Below are 17,583 nucleotides of genomic sequence, written 5' to 3' on the forward strand. Positions count from 1 at the left end.
CTCTTACACTCCCTTCTCCCTGCAGAGTTGTTACTGTGTAGTTGGCATTGTGAGCCCTGTAAAGCTGACTTGGGTACCAACAGGGGCTGCAACAGGACTGAGCTACAAAACTAAACTATGCTGGCAAATATGTGGCTGTAGGAGTCAGGCTGCACAGCCCCACCCTTTGGCACTGGAAAGTTAGAACTTGGTAATAAAAAATCTGGTTTGCTCTGGGAAAAATCCAGTTATTAGTGTCCCAATTTCTAGCTTTTCTGTTGGCATGTAGCTTCACTAACATTTATCAGTTTCAGTGGTAAAGTACTAACAAAATAGTTAAGTACTTCATCTACTGCCTTGCCTCTGTTTCTCTTCCTGGTATGTCTGATGTGGGCTTGGGTTAATGTTTAGGACTTGTGAAAACTAACCTGAGGTCACTTCAGGAGGGGCCTTGTGACACCAAATTATCTTGTGCTGTGCAGCACAGCAGAGAAATTATAATCATCTTAGTTTGTTTCCTGTCAGCTTTCAATGTGCCAGTTCCATATTTAATTAAGTTTTGTAACTAAGTGATTTCTCAAGTATTCAGTCATACACCATTGTCTTTTATGACCTTTGCTAAAAACAAGGTCATAAAAACCCAGGTTGAGGCGTTTTTATTAGACATAGTAAGTGTAGGGGGGGAAGCAAACCAGAGAATAGAAATTCTTGAAGCAATGAATGTGGCAGGATGTCAAGAAGAACTGTATGTGTGTATGTATGGAACAAATCAATTCCTTTTACTTGAAGACTTAAGTCATTCTGTAACTCTGAGGGAGTGTGGGTGGGTGTTCTCCAGCATATGCCATTGTGGGGTTTCTGTTAGCTCATCTGAAGCAAGTGATGCTTGCAGCTGAAAAAATTGGGCTGTGTGACTAATGAAGGATGCAATTTCTATGTCAATGTTAGCATCTGATAAGGCAGCATGTTTCAATTACTGGGGTAAGACTGAACCAACCCATCTTGGGGGTTCAGATTGGATGAATGTTGTTAAAGGCAGCAGCTTTTTCCAGCGTTCACATTCATGAGCAGCATTGCAGTGCTTTAAATACAGACAAACCAGAATACATATGTTTTGGTTTTGTGTAGTAAGTGATGTTTAAACAAGTTGGGTGTCTGGTTGGCTACAAGAGTTACTTTTGTGTATTTTTTCCATTGTCTTGTGGCTATTCCTTTATTCCTTTTAGTTCAGAATTCGTTTTCTTTAAAAGCTTAAAAATTATTGCAGCTCGTTAGCTCGCTGACCTTTGAACAAACCATTCTCCTCCAGAAAATAGCTAGGGGTTTTATTAATCTGGACTGCATTGTAAGCTCAAAACACCACATTTATTAGCTGAACCTTTCTTCTCTCTGTGTGTGGTGGGATCCAGCGACTGGTGTTACAGCAGTGTTGAGCTCTGCGTTATAACCAAATCGCTGCAGCGAAAAGCAGCCACAGGTCTGGTGTCAGTCCAGCAAAAAAACTGTGCTATAAAGGCAGGTATAAAAGCAGATCCTTTCCATGGGAGCACTTCCTGGCTGCTGGGCTCGTGGTGGCGAAGCTGAGCAGCGTGGCAAGGCTCTCCATGGCCTGAGGATCCTGACTGGGAGGAGAGATGCCATTATCCAGTTACAGGCTGACCGATAGGTGTAATTCAATCTGGTTCCGTCGGAGAAGTCTGAGAATAGCTTTGGAAGAGAACCAGATTCAAAGTTCAAAGTGAGATGCGGTCTCTGTGGTGGGTGATAGGGTCACATTTAACCTGGTTTGTAACCAGTGGTGCAGTACCTTGTGTAAAGGCTGGCAGATATGGCAGACTCTTTGCACCCTGGCCTAATGAGATTCTTTCACGGTTGTCAGCCGCATGGGGGAGAGAAGCCACTTTATTGCCTTGGCTGGAGGTGCCCTGATGTCTGATGCGCTTGCAGCAAGTACTTTGTGACGAGTAGAAAAGATAGCTGGGAGCTCACATTACCTCCCTAACAATGCAAGTTAAAAAAAAACCAAAAAAGGTCTATTTTTGGGTAGGATAGGACCTGAGCTCTCAGCCTGTGCTTTTACACTTCTGTTGCTTTTCATTTGCAGAGTCCTCTTTGAGTGAACGGAAGCGAAGGGACCGAGAAGAGAGGTTGAATATTGTGCTGTGGAAGCAACCGCTTGTTACCTTGCAGTATTTTTTCCTGGAAACTCTAATAAACTTGAAGGAATGGACTATAAAGTAAAGATTATTTCTTTAACTTCTACTAAGCCTTCTGGGGCAACCCCATGCTCTGATTCAGTAGGTCATGCTGACATCTCGTTTGCCCCAGTGCTTCACAACGTTGAAGTTCCTCTTTCAGAAAACATATTTCTTAGTTTGTGTGGGTTTGTGTTTTGTCAGTGGAAGAAAGTTGCAAGCTTCCTTTCTGAAGAATTGGATATTCCAGCTGGAGTGAGTTGGGACAGTGTTTAGGGATCCCTCAGGCAAGGATTAGCATTAAGTACTCATGTATTAATGTATGTGTTAGTATGGCTGAAAGAGCTCAGCTAGGGCAGGGTTCAGGGTAATGTGGAACTCGCAGGGATGTTTGTGATGCTGCAAAGAGGACTTTGCTTCTAAGGTGTGTGGTCCCTTTTGCAGCAGGAAATGGTCTATTAGAGCACTTCTCCTGTGGTTGTTGATGCACTGGATAAAATGGGCTTTTGTTCCAGTTAGAAAAATGGTGGTGGGCAGTCCTAACATCCCCTACCAATGCTGAAGTGTGGAGCTGTTTCTGAACACACCAGGCTTGGAGGGGGACTAGAGTGCCAGAAGGCAACTGGAAAGCCAAGAGTGGCAGCCATCCTAGTGCTTGTGTGGGTAACTGGAATCTCTTGTGTTTAGGATTGAATTTACAATCATTTTCCCAGTCAGAAGGTAGGAGCTGATAACACCTTGGGTTACTCTAGCTGTTGGACTGCTCCTTTGCAGAGTGAGCTGGACTGGTGACAGTGAGCTGTGTTCCTTGACCCTTCTGGGCTAGGTCTGAGGTGCTGACACATGAGATCCATTGAGAGAAATTTCTGGTTTCCATTTTGATCTCATGAAATTATTTGTATGAAGAATACCAGGTTTACATAGGTCTTAATTCCCTTTTGCCCCACCCCACCTTTGACTCTAACTTCCAAACTTGCTTATTTTACTGTGTGCATTCTGTCAGCCATCATTGGGAATTGTTAAGCACTGTTTCATCAGGTGTTGCTTTAGCCATTTCTGCCAGCATTTATTTAAACCCAGCAGAAATAACATTTGAGGTCTTATTTTAAACTATTATCTGGCTTCCTAGACATCAAATTCTGCTACAGACAGCAGTCACATTCCTCTGTCGTGCAGCACGTTGTCTGCAGCGCAGAAAATAACTCTATTAGAAGCTATTAAGTCGAGACCTCAGATTGACTCTTAATGATCTCCTGCATTCCACTGGAGTAAATTGTGTTTGAAATGATGACAATCACTTGAACATCCAGTTGTCATACTAACATAAAGCAGCAGAAATCATTGAAAGAAAGTTAGAGTGCCTTTTTTGTGCTTAATGTGCAACATTTGTGGCTGTATTCTTCTGTTGAACATCTCATGTTGCTGTCTTACTCTGTCTAAATAGGTTCATAGTTTGCTGTTTCATATCTGAATTTTTTAAAGGGATGCTAGCACTGGCTTTTTATAGCATTAGGTGACAGGCTGGTAGTGTTTCCCAGAAAGTAACACATGGCCACACACATCAAGCAGGATGGAAAGCTGAAAAAGGTCGAAAGCAATTTGGTAGCAAATTCTATAGGAAAACACTTTCCTGCCCTTGCTGTAGTGGCTTCCTAACACTTCAGAATTGGCTAAAATGGTATTTATTAAACTGTTGTGAGAGGTATTGGTTTCAATGGATCAGGGAACCAAAATAGTGCAAAGATTTACTCCCCTTGCTGTCGCTGTGGTTCTCCCCACCAGCACAGTCTGACATTAGCACTTCAGTTTTCCAGCCGCAGCTTGTCCCTTGCCCCAGGCCACTGCAGTCCCTCCTTTGCACTTTGCTTAACCACGGGGGTTGTTGATGGCCCTGGGTTTGAGACTGCCTTGGCTGCAGAAGCTGAGTATTTGTTTTCAGATTGTGTTTGTTTTCAGACAGTTACTTTGTTTTGCTTTGTTTTATACAGAAAAAAATGTGCGTGGCTGAACTTTGATCTCACTTGACAGGGAAGCAGAGATTTTTCCATGAAGACTAAAGGCTCCCCAGATACTTTCTTGGGAGGTTTATGCTTTCTTGGGAGGTTTCTGCCTTTGTAATAGCTTAATAACTTCTCAGCTGCCATTGTTGCTGCTGACTACAACCACACAGAGCCAGTCTGCAGGGATAAGTAAGTGACTTTGAAATGCATGCTACATTCTGAAAAGCCCTAATTGCCATTTGTCTTTTAAGATTGTGGCACCGGCGAAGCATCGTGCTGTGTGTTTTACTGACGCTTGCCGTGCTCACAGCTACCTATTACATTGAAGGAGCACATCAACAGGTAGGAGCCTTTCAAGTTGCCTTCCTTAGTGACTAATGCTTCCTGTCCCTCTGCTGAAGTAGATGTGCTGGGAATTAAATGGGGGCTTCATGAAATCGCGATGTACCTTTTGAACTCCTACTCACTGAGGGTATTTGTTTCTCATCTCCTCTCTTCTGTGTGTGGATGAGTTGTGGTTTAGAGATGGGGACTGATCAGCTGCACTGTTTGATCTCTTCTGTTGCATCTGTAGGAGTTCCACCTCTCATCTGTTCCTGAATAAGCACACCTCTGATGCTGCCGCACTCCTTCACATCTGCTGTTAACAAGCTTTTAATAGCGGTGTGAGCTCTTGAGATAAAATGATTAAACTGAGTCGTGATAGAACTTTGTGGTTCCTAACAAATGTTTCTTCTGCTTCTATGGGGGGTTCTCCTGACCAGCTGGGATAGGCATATATCTAGACAAAATGGTGTCACGATTCAAATCTGGGTCTGTGATGCTTTCCATACCCCCACTGCTTTCAAATGGTTGGTTTGTGCTTTGGTGTCCATGAATACTGATGCTTTTGCATCACTCACTGCTCTGCCTGAAATCAGCAGATTCCCAATTCTGGACAACTTTCTTCCATCCCACTGGCTGCCTGAGGGACATGCAGATCTGGAACAGGAGTCCTGGCTTCCTAGGATGGCTCTTTGTTGCTTCGGCTCATCACATTCTTGAACACCCAATCCCATTTTTGAAGGCTGAGCACTTACACACAGAGCCAGTTGGTGGATGGTAAACTGGTCACCTGTTGCTGATGGACAAGTACCTGTTCCCTTAAAAACTGCCCCTGACAGCATGAGGGCCAGAGCATGGTGCACTCAACCGTTGCCACTAGATGGCCCTTGCAAACTGGTGTTGGGGCACATGGCTCTGAGCCGCTTGCTGGGCCTCTACTGTGCCAAGGTTTGGCAGAGCAGTGCTGGCCAAGGTGTTCTTGAGCCTGCTGGGAACAAACCTGTGCCTGTAGGACAGGCGAGGGGAGTGTGACCTGCAGGGTCCAGCCACTGCTTCAGGCTCTCCACCTGGGGGGTCAGCAGGTATCTGTTCCTCTCCTTTCCTCCAGACTTCCTTCCCTGAAGTCCACGTCCTGCTGGCCCCTAAACCAATCTCTGTGTACCATCAACATATACTTAAGAGCCACTTTTTCTTCAAAGCACACTCAAAAGAGCAGGTTTTATTGGTGATTCTCACCTGCTGTTTTCAGGTTGAAGTCTAGTTAAGAGTGGTAAACTTCTTGGTTCTATTGGTCCATGGATGGTATGAAATGGCACCTCTTTGTGGGGCTTGTGGTAGCCTCAAGTTGATGGCCTGGCTTCTCCTGTGGCAATGAGAGGGAGATACTGCTTCCTGTTTCTCCAGTGTACCTAACTGGATGTTTTATGTCCAGAGTTTGCTCTGACTTTCCCCTATCCCCTCACACAACCAAGAGTTCAATCTTTTCTTACAAGTAACAAACCTGGTTACTGTCTGCTCTGAGATTAAACATTAAACAAACTAACTGATAGTGCAGCTGATTCTATTCCTCTATTGCATCTCTTCAGACAAGTCCCCAAGCTGTCTGCTCACTTCTTAGACTCTGGTAGACACTGTATGGGGCTTGCTGCCTCACTGCTTACACCTAGTATGAAATCTGGATTTCAGCCCCCTGCTACTGAACCTGCTTTTTTTCATCTGTCTCCTTGGAAACTTGCTGATTCTGAGGCATGTGGGCTCTTCTTTAGGAGGTGCACTGTTTTCTGTACATGTCTGTGCTGTAATTGCCAACAGAAGTACCTAGGATTCTATTGTAGTTGGATGCCTCCTCCCTGGAGGTATTCAAGGCCAGGTTGGATGGGGCCTTGAGCAGCCTGGGCTAGTGGAAGGTGTCCCTGCCCATGGCAGGGGGGTTGGAACTAAATGATCTATAAGGTCCCTTCCAACCCAAACCATTCTATGAATCTATGAGTAACTACCTGCATTAGTTTGTAGCTTTAACTTGCTCCCCTAGGAGATGTCAGCATTTTATTTTACTTCATTTCTTCTCTTTTGTGCCTTTTCTTTTTCAGTATGTGCAGTATATGGAGAAAAAGTTCTTCTGGTGTGCCTACTGGGTAGGATTAGGCATTCTGTCCTCTGTTGGACTTGGAACGGGTCTCCACACCTTTCTGCTCTATTTGGTAAGGATATTTCCATATTGTCTTCTTTCTGAATCAAGTATTTCAATTGTTGCATATTTTAAAATAGGTGAATGAAAAAATATTCTGTAAGGCATCTGGAGAAGAGAAGGCTGAGAGGGGATCTTACCAGCGTCTATAACATGAGGGGTGGATGTCAAGATGAAGGTGCCAGGCTCTTTTCAGTGGTGCCCAGTGATAGGACAAGGGGCAATGGATACAAACTGGCACAAAGGAATTTCCACCTCAACACAAGGAGAAACTTCTTTACTGTGAGGGTGCTGGAGGCCTCGAGCAGGCTGCCCAGGAAGTTGTGGAGTCTCCTCCTCTGGAGACTTTCAAAACCCCTCTGGATGTATTGCTGTGTGACCTGCCCTGGGTGATCCTGCTTTGGCAGGGGGGTTGGACTCAGTGGTCTCTGGGGGTCTCTTCCAATCCCAAATGTTCTGTGATTCTGTAACCATTAAGTACTTCTGAAGGAGAAGAAATACTTAGTCACTGGGCTCAGTGACTGCTCTTCATAGCCTATCTTTGGTTTGTAGTTTGTGTGCTCTGTTTATTGAACCGTAGGCATCAGCCTGCTGTTAATCCTCACTTTTTCAAAGTGAGTCAACATCTGCAAGCTCTATCCTCTAATTTCCTAGTTAAAATGAAACATTTTCTAATGTGCACAGCTCAAATGTTTCCATTTAACATTTTTTCAGCATGCTCTTTTATTATCTTTTAGTAGTAGCTTTAAATGCTCTCTTTTAGCTGAAACCACTGCAATAGGCAGCAAGTTTGAAGCTCAGTCTATTAATTTTGCTTTGAAAATAATAGCAAGAAAAATGTTTGTCTACAAACATAAAGTAGTATCTGTTCTGCAAATTTCTGTGCTGTTGTTTATCTCAACAGCTAGGAAAGTTAGGGAAATGTTTGGGTGTGTTTTGCCTTTGGCCATTGGATTAGTTCCTTGTTTATGAAACCACTGTCCTGGATTTAAGAAAAGGATTCGTGGCCACAAAATAATTAAAACCAGTTTATGCAACAAATGTCATCTTGTATTTGGAACAATTACAGATGTTTACTTTCAGAGCTGCTTTAATCATTACCAATAACACAGAAAACACTACAAGAAACAAGAAACTCGTGCTTTTCCACACAGCAGGGCAGTGCCTGCGAGATGGAATGGCATCTCTAGGGGCTGCCTTTGCAGTAGTCTTAGACTTGCTCTTGGTGTAGCTTCTCTCCTGCAGAGGCAGAAAGTACAGGAGAAAGGAAACTATTGCTAAATAGAAATGAGTTGATGCATGCAAGGCCTTCTAGAGGAAAATATTGGTGTCAGTCTAAGTGATGGGAGCATTTTTATGCTACACTGCATAGTCCTCAGGCAGCAGTGAACTGACATGTGGATCTTCGGACTTGCAGAGATGGTGCTGTTAGTGGCTTGAGGGCAACAAGATGCATAGGATGGACAGAGAATCAGTCAAAACTCATCAGTCCCAAACTGAGGTGCTCTGCCTTGCTGGGGGAGCAAACCAGCACTGAGTGACTTTTGAGGTGGGATCAAGCTGACAAACTGCTCACTTGGGGTTCTCTGCCCAGCCTATGGTAGGAGTGAAAATGGAGCAGGACAGAGAGGGGAAGGGAAAAGAAAGCAATTGCAGGTTTGCTGCAGAAATTGGTGAAGAAATCAGTTGATCATGTTGTAAATCACTGAGCAGGAAGCAGTTTAAATCAGATGTTAACCTTGTTCTGCCTTTTTTTTGTCTTCTTCTTCTTAGCTATCAACCAGTGAGAGTGAGCTTAAGATTTCCTCTAACCATGTATTTAGACACTCTCTTTGAAGCAGTCTGGAGAGTTTATCATGCAGTGCCTGTTACTGGGTTGGTAACACTGGTAAAAAAACAAGAAACATGATCCACCATTTCTAAACTATATTTGAAAGTGGGCAGTGTTTCTGTGCTGTACCTTGATATGACACAGGGCAGCAAGAGTGCTGTCATTCATTTTATACCTTGGGCCCACTCCAAGTTGATTTTGTCACATGAAGTCTTTATAAGACAGCACCACTCCTTTTTCTCTCTTAGGCTTGATGAATTGACCCTTCTTTTACTCTGTGTGCAGCGACAGGACAAGGGGGGATGGTTTGAAGCTGAGGGAGAATAGGGTTAGACTGGATCTTAGGAAGAAGTTCTTCAATATGAGGGTGATGAGACTCTGGAATCGGTGGTCCATGGAAGTTGTGGCTGCTGCCTCCCTAGGAGGGTTCAGGACCAGGCTGGATGAGGCCTCGAGAGCTCGCATGGACTGTAAATTTAGGCCAACTGCACTCTGAAGGTTTGTCTGAGCACGGAATGGGGCAGGGTTTGGTGGCCTGTATCTGGATTTGTAGCCACTGGGTGGCGCTGGGAGTGTAAAAACAGAAGTTCATTGCCCTGTCGGTGTTGCCATCTTAACTACCTGAGCCGCTATTAGCGTGGTCACCGCAGCTCCAGCAGCAGCGGCTGTGTGCGACAAGCTGGCAGTGTAGCGTTGCCGGCCTTAGCATCACCTCAGTGTGCAGCTACACCTGGTGTGAAAGGGCAAGCAGACCTGCAACAGCTGTAGGCACAACTTTTCAGGGTAAATTCTTTCAGAGCAGTATTCTGGATTTAACCCATCTGAAAACAATGAAATGAGGAGCTCCAGCTTCCAAAAGGAGGAGTTTCAAACTAATTTACTTTATTAGCTGTGCAGCAGTCACCACTAAAAGTAGAAATACAATAGGGCTAAGTGGGGAACTCACTATACTAACTTTTTACAGTACTGTAGATCTGCTTTTCATGTTTCATGTACTTTAATTACATTTCTTCATTATGGTCAAACTTCTCCTTCCAAAGAAATGAGAAGTTGCAAAGCAGCAAATCCTCTTCTGCCTCAGTGCCTGGATTTGCTGGCAATAGAGAATAGACTGGGTAAGTGTTTTAAAATTGCTTTTAATTAATTGCTCATTTTAAGTGTGTATGTACAGTGAGATTGTTGGGAATGCAATTACATGCCTAGAGAACAATGCACCCAGGCCCACCCATGTGCTGCTGAGCTCTTGTTGAGGCTCGCAGCATTGTCTCTGCCATGAAGTGCCCACGGGTAGGAATTGCTGGCATGTAGGCACCTGTTCAGGCCCTGAGCCTCAGCTTCTTCAGCTGTGACACAGGTGCATCTCTTTGAAACAGAGCCCTCCCTGCACTGCATACAACTGTTCCTGTGTCACACTCTCGGTAACCACGGCCTGGGAGCTGGGCAGGTCGCATCCCCAGTTGTGCAATAGCTGCAGCGTATGAAAGACTCTGGGAGTTATCAGAGAGTTACAGAATACACTCATTAAGGTTGAAAAAGACCTCTGAGACCATAAAGTCTGACTGTCAACCCAACACCATCATGCTCACTAAACCATGTCCCAAAGTGCCATGTCCATGTGTTTTTTGAACACCTCCAGGGATGGTGACTCCACCACCTTCCTGGACAGCCTGTTCCAATGCCTGACCATTCTTTTAGTAGAAATTCTTCCTAATGTCCAACCTAATAAGCCTCCCCTGGCACAACTTGAGGCCACAGAATCAGTTCAGTTGGGAAAAGACCTTTAAGGTCATTGAATTCAACTGTTGACTCCACCACTTTCCTGGACAGCCTGTTGCAATGTCTGACCATTCTTGTAGTGGAGAAATTCTTCCTAATGTCCAACCTAATAAGCCTCCCCTGGCACAACTTGAGGCCGCAGAATCAGTTCAGTTGGGAAAAGACCTTTAAGATCATTGAGTCCAACTGTTGACCTAGGGCCATCATGGCCATTAAACTGTGTCCCATAGTTTCATTCCCCTGGCCTGATTAGCTGTTTTTCCAGGGTTGCACACTGTCATTTGACTGGATTCTTCAGAGCATCAGCTGCTTTTTTGGACCAGCATAAATTCAAGTGCCAGGAGGCACAGGGCTAGCTGGGACGAGATTACTTGGAAACAGCTTGCTGAAAATACATTTTACAGTCTGAAGCATTCTCAGTGGGGGGGATGCTGCTGCCTCTGGGTAATATCAGTTCACATCTGATTTGGATTTTGTTGGTCACCAGAACATTCTTGCTGCATACATCTTGGTGTAGGAGGGAGAGGTCAATTCTGTTGGTTTGATAATAGGCTTTTTTTTAATGGCTCTTCCTGCAATTCAGGAACTTTCCATAGGTTACAAAGTGGTCTGAACACTGCTGTATTGGTCCCTCCTTTGCTGGCATGGAGCGGATCTTCAGCGCAGAACGAGGGAAGCAGGCCGCTCTTCCAAGAATCCTTTTTATTCTGACACTTTCAAAACAAGTCTGCTGGCTTATTTTCCCAAAGTCCATTAAAGGTTTTTCACAATTCGTTAAAAACAACAATTTAAAAATAGCAATCATGACGTGGTTCTGTAGGAAATAAAACTCTTCTGATTAATGACTCTCAATACTGCTTTTAGCAGCTGCTGCTTCCCCCCCCCCCCCCCCCCCCCCCCGCCCCTTAGTCCTCAGATGTTTTCTCCCCTGTTGATGGTATATTAAAATATAAATGGCATGAATCACCTAACTACCCAAAGCGGATGGCTGAGGGTAACTGTCAGGAATCTCTTGCCTTTGTACCTCTTGGTGAGGTCTGTTTGCTTGCAGGGAGTGAGATGAATGAGCTGTGGGCGAGCAGCAGGCTGGGGCAGAGCTGGGGACACTAGGTGGAGTGCTGGGTTGGGACCACACCACCGTTGCCATCTTCACCCAGCCCGCCGCCTCCTGAATTGGTTTTGGTTCGGCTCTGGCATATGGATCGCAAAAGATGCGGCCGAGGCAAACAGAACCAGCACAGAAATTCGTGCCCATCAAAACGGGGCTGGTGAAGGTCCCTTCCGTGTATGGGCTGCTAGAATCTGTAATGGTGAGGGATGAATGGAAGCAAATTCCTCACAGGTCAAAAGTGCAGAGGGAGCTTTGGCTGTTTGCATTTGTTTTGTGTTTTTGTTTCTTCAATGTGGATCTCTGCTGGCTTGCTGATAGAGCCAAGTGGAGCAACTGCTGAAAGGGTTTGCACTGGTGGCCGGGGTTGTGGAGCAGCACAAACAGGAAACGTGAGGTACAATAGGAATGTTCTGTGTGCGGGGGTCACAGCAGCGTTCCAGTGTTTTCAGAGCTGTAGTATGTGGGATTGTCACTTCATTCTTCCTGGGCTGTTCTGCAGCAGAGTGGAAAGAGTGCACAGCAGTAATTTCAGGCCATGAAAAAAAAAAAAGAACAGAAAAATGCCTTTGAAGAGAATTGAATAGCAAAGACAGTGTCCTTATTGACAGTGCTGGCTTTAGAGAGCCACTTGGAGTTTATCTGGACTTGAGGGTTCAATGTCTCGCCTTTGTTCTGAATTGGTTCCAGGGTTTAGCTTCGGTGAGGGGTCACATTCTGGCCTCCCAAAAGTGTGGTAGTTTTTCAGCTGAAATTTGTGTTTTGGCCCTATCTGAACTGGTTTAGGGTAGAAACTGAAGATTTAAAGTCATGTTTTGGCCCTATCTGAACTGGTTTAGGGTAGAAACTGAAGATTTAAAGTCATGTTTTGGCCCTATCTGAACTGGTTTAGGGTAGAAGCTGCAGATTGACAATCCAGACACCATGTGCCATAATGAGCTCATGAACTTTTTTAAAGGGAAAACAAAAAATGTTGTTAGTGTAATTAATTAAAAAAACCCAAACCACAAATTATCAAACCTTTTTTCCTGCCAGGACTACTGAAAACTTTTTATAATCAAACTTAATTCCTCTTAGTTATCTGCTTCCAGGAGCTGAGCTTGTGAGGAGGCTCATGATGAAATTACTGAGCTGATTCTAAAAAGAAGAGCTCACAAACTAGGCCTTAGTCTATTTCTATGAAGTAGAATCATTTGGAAATCCACAGAATTTATTTCCCCCTCCTCCCCCCCCCCCCCCCCCCCCACCTTTTTGGGGAGTTTTGTTTGTTTGTTTAACTCCATTTATTTACTTGTGACTTTTACCAAAAGAGCATTTTCATCCTGATCTTCAACTTTAGGAGCAGTTTTGCTCTTTCCATGGGGATCATTCAGCTCTAGTGTGAGAAACCCAGAAAACTCTGCTCTGTGCTCTGTGTGTAAAGGGGAAAAACGAGACACAAAAGCCTCGCAGCCTCGCCCAGGTAGGAGGGCAGAGCTGTGCTCCCCTTCCCGCTGCTGAAGTCTTTTTGTTAAGTGAGGTGTTCATTTGCAGTCCATACTGTTCTGCAATTCACATGTCAACTTGCAAGCCTAAACCAAATGGAGATAAAAAGTGATTCTGTCTCATGTCTGTGCACAGATTACTGCTATTGGCTTCAGGTAGTTGAAAGAAAAATACATTGGGGGTGGGGGGGTGCAGAAGACAAATTAAGTCTAAACTAAGTTGAAATGGAGCTTGTTTGTGTGAGGGTTGTTTGTGACTCTTATTCTCTCATTCCTTTCCTTCATGCCTTTAAACCTACTTCCTCTGGCTGTCCTTAGCTTGCTACAATGGACTGAAACATCCTGGAATACTTGAATCAACATATAAATTAAAACAAACAAACCAAACAAACCAAAAACCCCCACTTTTGCTACTCATATCTTAATGGGAACTCCTGCTCGCAGCTCACACAGGCTCTGTTCTGCCTGAATCTGCAGCATTGATATTAACAATACACTGATGAACTCAGGAGGTCCAGGAATTAAACTGGATGCTGCTGCCAGATGAGTTGTGTAACCTGGGTGTTTCTTAAACCTTCTGGTGGCTTGCTTGCATTTAAAAAAATCTGAGATTAAAACTGGTGTTTTCAAGGAGAAAAAGTTGTTTTGGAGTCTTAGAGGCACTCAGTGCACCCCCTGTTGTTGTGCGTGTCGGACGCTAATAGATACCTGCAGAGGATAAAACCAGCACCTCTGGCTGAGATGATGCCATGGAAGAACAATTTCTTCAAGTGCTGCAGCTCAGCCTGGGAGGTTGTGAAGTGAGCCTCCAGCCCCCAGTCTGGAGTGTCAATGTGAGCTGAAACCGATGGTGGTTTAAGATCTGCTGGGGGGCAAGCCTGGCAACTGCCAAGCAGCTGCTGTCAGTCCTGCTGTCCTGCTCCAAGGGTGGTAACCCTTGGTGTAGGGGCTGGTGGAACATCTGGAAGCAATAACCTCCCATATTGCCCCACCATGAATTGCTGGACCTCATGAGTCAGAGCTCAAAATGGTGTGACTGTGAGTGCCATATATGGCTTCCAGTGCTCCTGGAAGTGGTGCATGTCAGAGGCTGAATGGGTTGTCTGAAGCTGGAACTGTGGTAATGAACAGCTCATGCGACGCGTGGCCATGTGTGTGGGATTAGCTACCTTGCTTTGACTTCAGAAATCCACAAAAGAGCAAAGTCATATTAATAATTAAGCTATGTTGAGCATCTTGGCCAGCCATAGTGTTTGAACTTGCAGCAAGCTGAGGAGTTAGTAAGGTGATTGGTACAGCTCCTTCCTCTTGAAGGGTGATGGACTTTACCTTTCAGATGCTGACGCCTTCTTTTCCTTATCTGCTCTCTGACTTCCTCGTTGCTGGCTCTGTGTCCCAGAAGTCTGCTGGGAGGTCACATTGTGCTTTCTCCTCATTTGCTCCCTTGGAGTTTCTGTTCTTTTTATTTTTTTTTTGTATGCACAGCCTGAACTTTGTACTTTTCATGCCACTGCTTCCTTGAACAGGCTGCAGATAATGATAACAGTACACGGCGGTCTCTAATTGGAGACGTTAAAGGCAGTCCTCACTGCCGGTGTCAATGTGAATGGATGCTGTGATTTATTCCTCAGAAATTATAAGTGGGTGGCTAGGGAAGGGGAAGGAGAGAATGCTTGGCAGGTTATTTTTGTCTTCTGTCAGCACCAGAGTATAAACTTGGATTCTTCCAGTTGGGCCTTTCCCTGACATGAGTCTATTTGCCGCTGTAGAAAGCAGTGTGGGCATGACCTCACAAAATGTCTGCTTTTGATGTTCCTCCCCAAAGAGCACCTGGCCTTGTTGTGCATGCCGTGGTCCCACGTGCCTGCTCCCTCCGTGGTTCTTGTTCAGTCATTTTCAGAGCTTGTGGCTCATGGTTTGGAATTTCCATCAGCTCTGCTCTGTGTGGCAAGGCTTGACTGAAGTGGGAATAGAAACTTGCTAACAGACATGTGATTGTCAAGTTAATACAGCGCCTGAAACGCTGTGGTGATCTGCTCAAACTAGCCCTGACCACTTGATGGATGTTTGTGTCACTTGAGGATGCTCTAGGTATGAGATCCCTCATTCTGCCAGCCCTGCATACCAGACACCATATAAAATCACGAGACATTTTAATCTCCTAACACAGACAGGCTGACTAGATTGAGATATTTACAAGTCGCCTTCAGATCAAGCTTCTTCCCTTCTTAATCACAGAGCATTTTTCTCTGTGGGTAGTTGTCCACTGCTCTTGAAGATAAAAATGATGCTGTAAACGTGGTGTTACTTTCTTGAGAGGTGTAATGACTTCATAGATAAGTATGAGATGAGTCGCAGCCTGGGGCAGTGCTTGCAGGATGTTTCCCATGGGAAGCAAGCTTTTGTTTTTCCCATTTATCTTAATCAAATATAGCATGACATGTTTCCCCCCTGTGGAAGGGCTGAGGCTTGAACCCAGTGTGAAAAGCAGTGTATCCATGGAGGAAAACAGATCTTTGGTGCATTAAGTTCAGCAGTGAGTGGAGTGTGGTATTTTTCTTGCTGGCAAACATCTCACTTTCCTGTGTGAAATGTTTCTAAATTAAAGCCAGCCTAAAATTGTACCTTCCCCTTAAAGCAAAAGGTTAAAATTAGCTGTGGTTGTTCTTGGGCTCGTCTCACTTTGGTGGGGTGACTGTTCTGTGAAGGGGGGGGATGTGAGAAACCAACACTTGATATGGAGTTTGTTTGGGGCTTTCATTGCATTCACAGACTGGATGCACAGAGTGATTAATAATGGGAAGAGATGATTCATTTTTAATTGGATATTCAGTCACTTCTCCCTTATGGTAAAGATTTCTCTGTGGTAAGAATCATACATATCAGCATCTTGTTAAGGATTTCTACTTCTTGAGTTTTATGGCTTTTCCCCCATGTGGCTGCCATCTCTTTCTGCTTGCACTGATGCATTTCCCAGCATAATTTGTAGATAAAAGATTGTACTTTGTAGACATTTCATAATACAGCATTTAAAGCAACTTCTTTCTAAGGATCAGCAGTGTCTAACTTGGGTGCATTCAATCACTGAACTAAAACTTCCCTGAAGGCCTCTGAGTTCAAGAGTTTGAGGTTACCTTCTAGGAGACACTAGGGTTGGGTAGATAGGGATTTCCAAACTCCCCTAAATTACTAATGCTAAAATAAAAAGAAAAGGGAAGAAAGGAAAAAAAAAGTATAGATTTATGTTGAGTTGGTCTTGATGAGCAGATCTTGTCTTGCTTGATTTGTAAATTGTAGAGATATTTCTAACAAATCACATTCCAACCTAACCACAGGCTCCTTCTGGTCGTCAGCAGTGGCAAGCAAATGCTTGTCACCCGAGTCAGCAGAATGTTTCTCCAGTTTTTTTCTCTGTTAGCCCTTGTTAGTGCCTCCTGCAATTTAAAAGAAAGAAAGAAGGGGGAGGAGGGGGGTGGAGGGAAGAACAAAACCATTGGAACAAGGGTGAGGGGAAGAGAGTTGGTGTTCAGGATCTTACATGCCGTGAATTTCAGCGACTCTGTCCTGGTTTGGCAAGCAGGGTGTCTACTAAGTCTCATGGGTTGAGTGTTTGTTGGCTGCTATGGCAAGATTTGAAGTAGTTTTGCAAATGTCCTCCTCAAAGGTAGGGCTGTAGTTAGTCAGAGGAGGTATCTCAGAGGGTTTCCTGACGTGTTGAAATACACTGAGCTGTTGCAGAGAGGCAGAACACTCTTGAGCATTTACTGGGGCCCCACGCAGAGGAGGAGAGAGAGGGTGGAGGAGGTATTATTTGTGAAGAGGATTAAAAAACTGTATGAGAATGAATCCTTTTGGCACAGGGAGGAGTATAGAGGAAACATCTGAGTGGATATGGACTGGGACTTTCCAAGGGTGCCACCTAAAGCCCATTTGAAGTGGGTTCCCTCTTCCACCGAGAGTTAACCCCTCGCTGTTGCTAAACACCAAGCAAAATGGCACCTCTCTTATGAAACATCCAGCGACTCTTCCTACCCCCCACCCTCCCTGCAACCATGGTCCTGTTTAGCCAACCATTGTTTTGAGGTGCTTGGTAACCAGGGCTTTGTGAAAGTCTAATGCTCTGTGTAAGCTTTCCGAGCTGAGCTAGAACAAAAGCAGATGTCGGAGATGTTGCACGAAGCCTGCCAAGCTGCAAGCCGTTGTCCGTTTGACTCGCAGGACAGCTGGGCTCTGCTGCCCGGGGAGGACACAGGATTGTTCTGCTTTCCTTTGGCTCCCTCTGAGCTCCAGTGCTCCACACTTCATCACTCTAAATGAACCATTTATGCTTTATTTCTTATTCCAGTTAAAATGTGGCTTCTGTGGGTTCCATAACTCCAACTCTTTTTTTCCATTATAGAATTGTTAACGTTGCAGTGGAAGAATTGTGTTCAACTGGTGTAGACTTCAGGTGGCTTGTGGCAGTTTACAGCTGCTTTGTGAAATGCCTTTTTTTCCATTGGTTACTTGTAAAATTGTTCCTTTTGCACATGTTTGTTGAGACTGGGAGAGCTTTTGGAACAGGAGGCAAAGTTTTGAGACTGTTAAGCCATGTCACAGAGTGCCAGGTTGGAAGGGACCCCAAGGATCATCTGGTCCAACCTTCCTAGGTGACAGTGTAGGTGAAATGAGATGGCCCAGTGCCTTGGCAAGCTGAGT

The 17,583-nt window shown here is 44.7% G+C and overlaps 1 protein-coding gene across 2 annotated transcripts in view; it reads left to right on the forward strand.

Annotated features, from left to right (window-relative positions):
* The window catches only part of VMP1 (vacuole membrane protein 1), a 74,595-nt gene that overhangs the window by 8,900 nt on the left and 48,112 nt on the right, over window positions 1-17,583 (forward strand). For both annotated transcript variants that reach the window (XM_068154820.1, XM_068154821.1), the window contains exons 4-6: window positions 2,084-2,216; window positions 4,426-4,516; window positions 6,589-6,699. In XM_068154820.1, the coding sequence (XP_068010921.1) occupies window positions 2,084-2,216; window positions 4,426-4,516; window positions 6,589-6,699 (335 nt within the window). The remainder of the gene's footprint in view (window positions 1-2,083; window positions 2,217-4,425; window positions 4,517-6,588; window positions 6,700-17,583) is intronic.

Source organism: Melanerpes formicivorus, unplaced genomic scaffold, assembly GCF_026170545.1.
Source record: "Melanerpes formicivorus ecotype bairdi unplaced genomic scaffold, bMelFor1.0.p_v2 SCAF_29, whole genome shotgun sequence".
In the NCBI taxonomy this organism is placed as follows: Eukaryota; Metazoa; Chordata; class Aves; order Piciformes; family Picidae; genus Melanerpes; species Melanerpes formicivorus.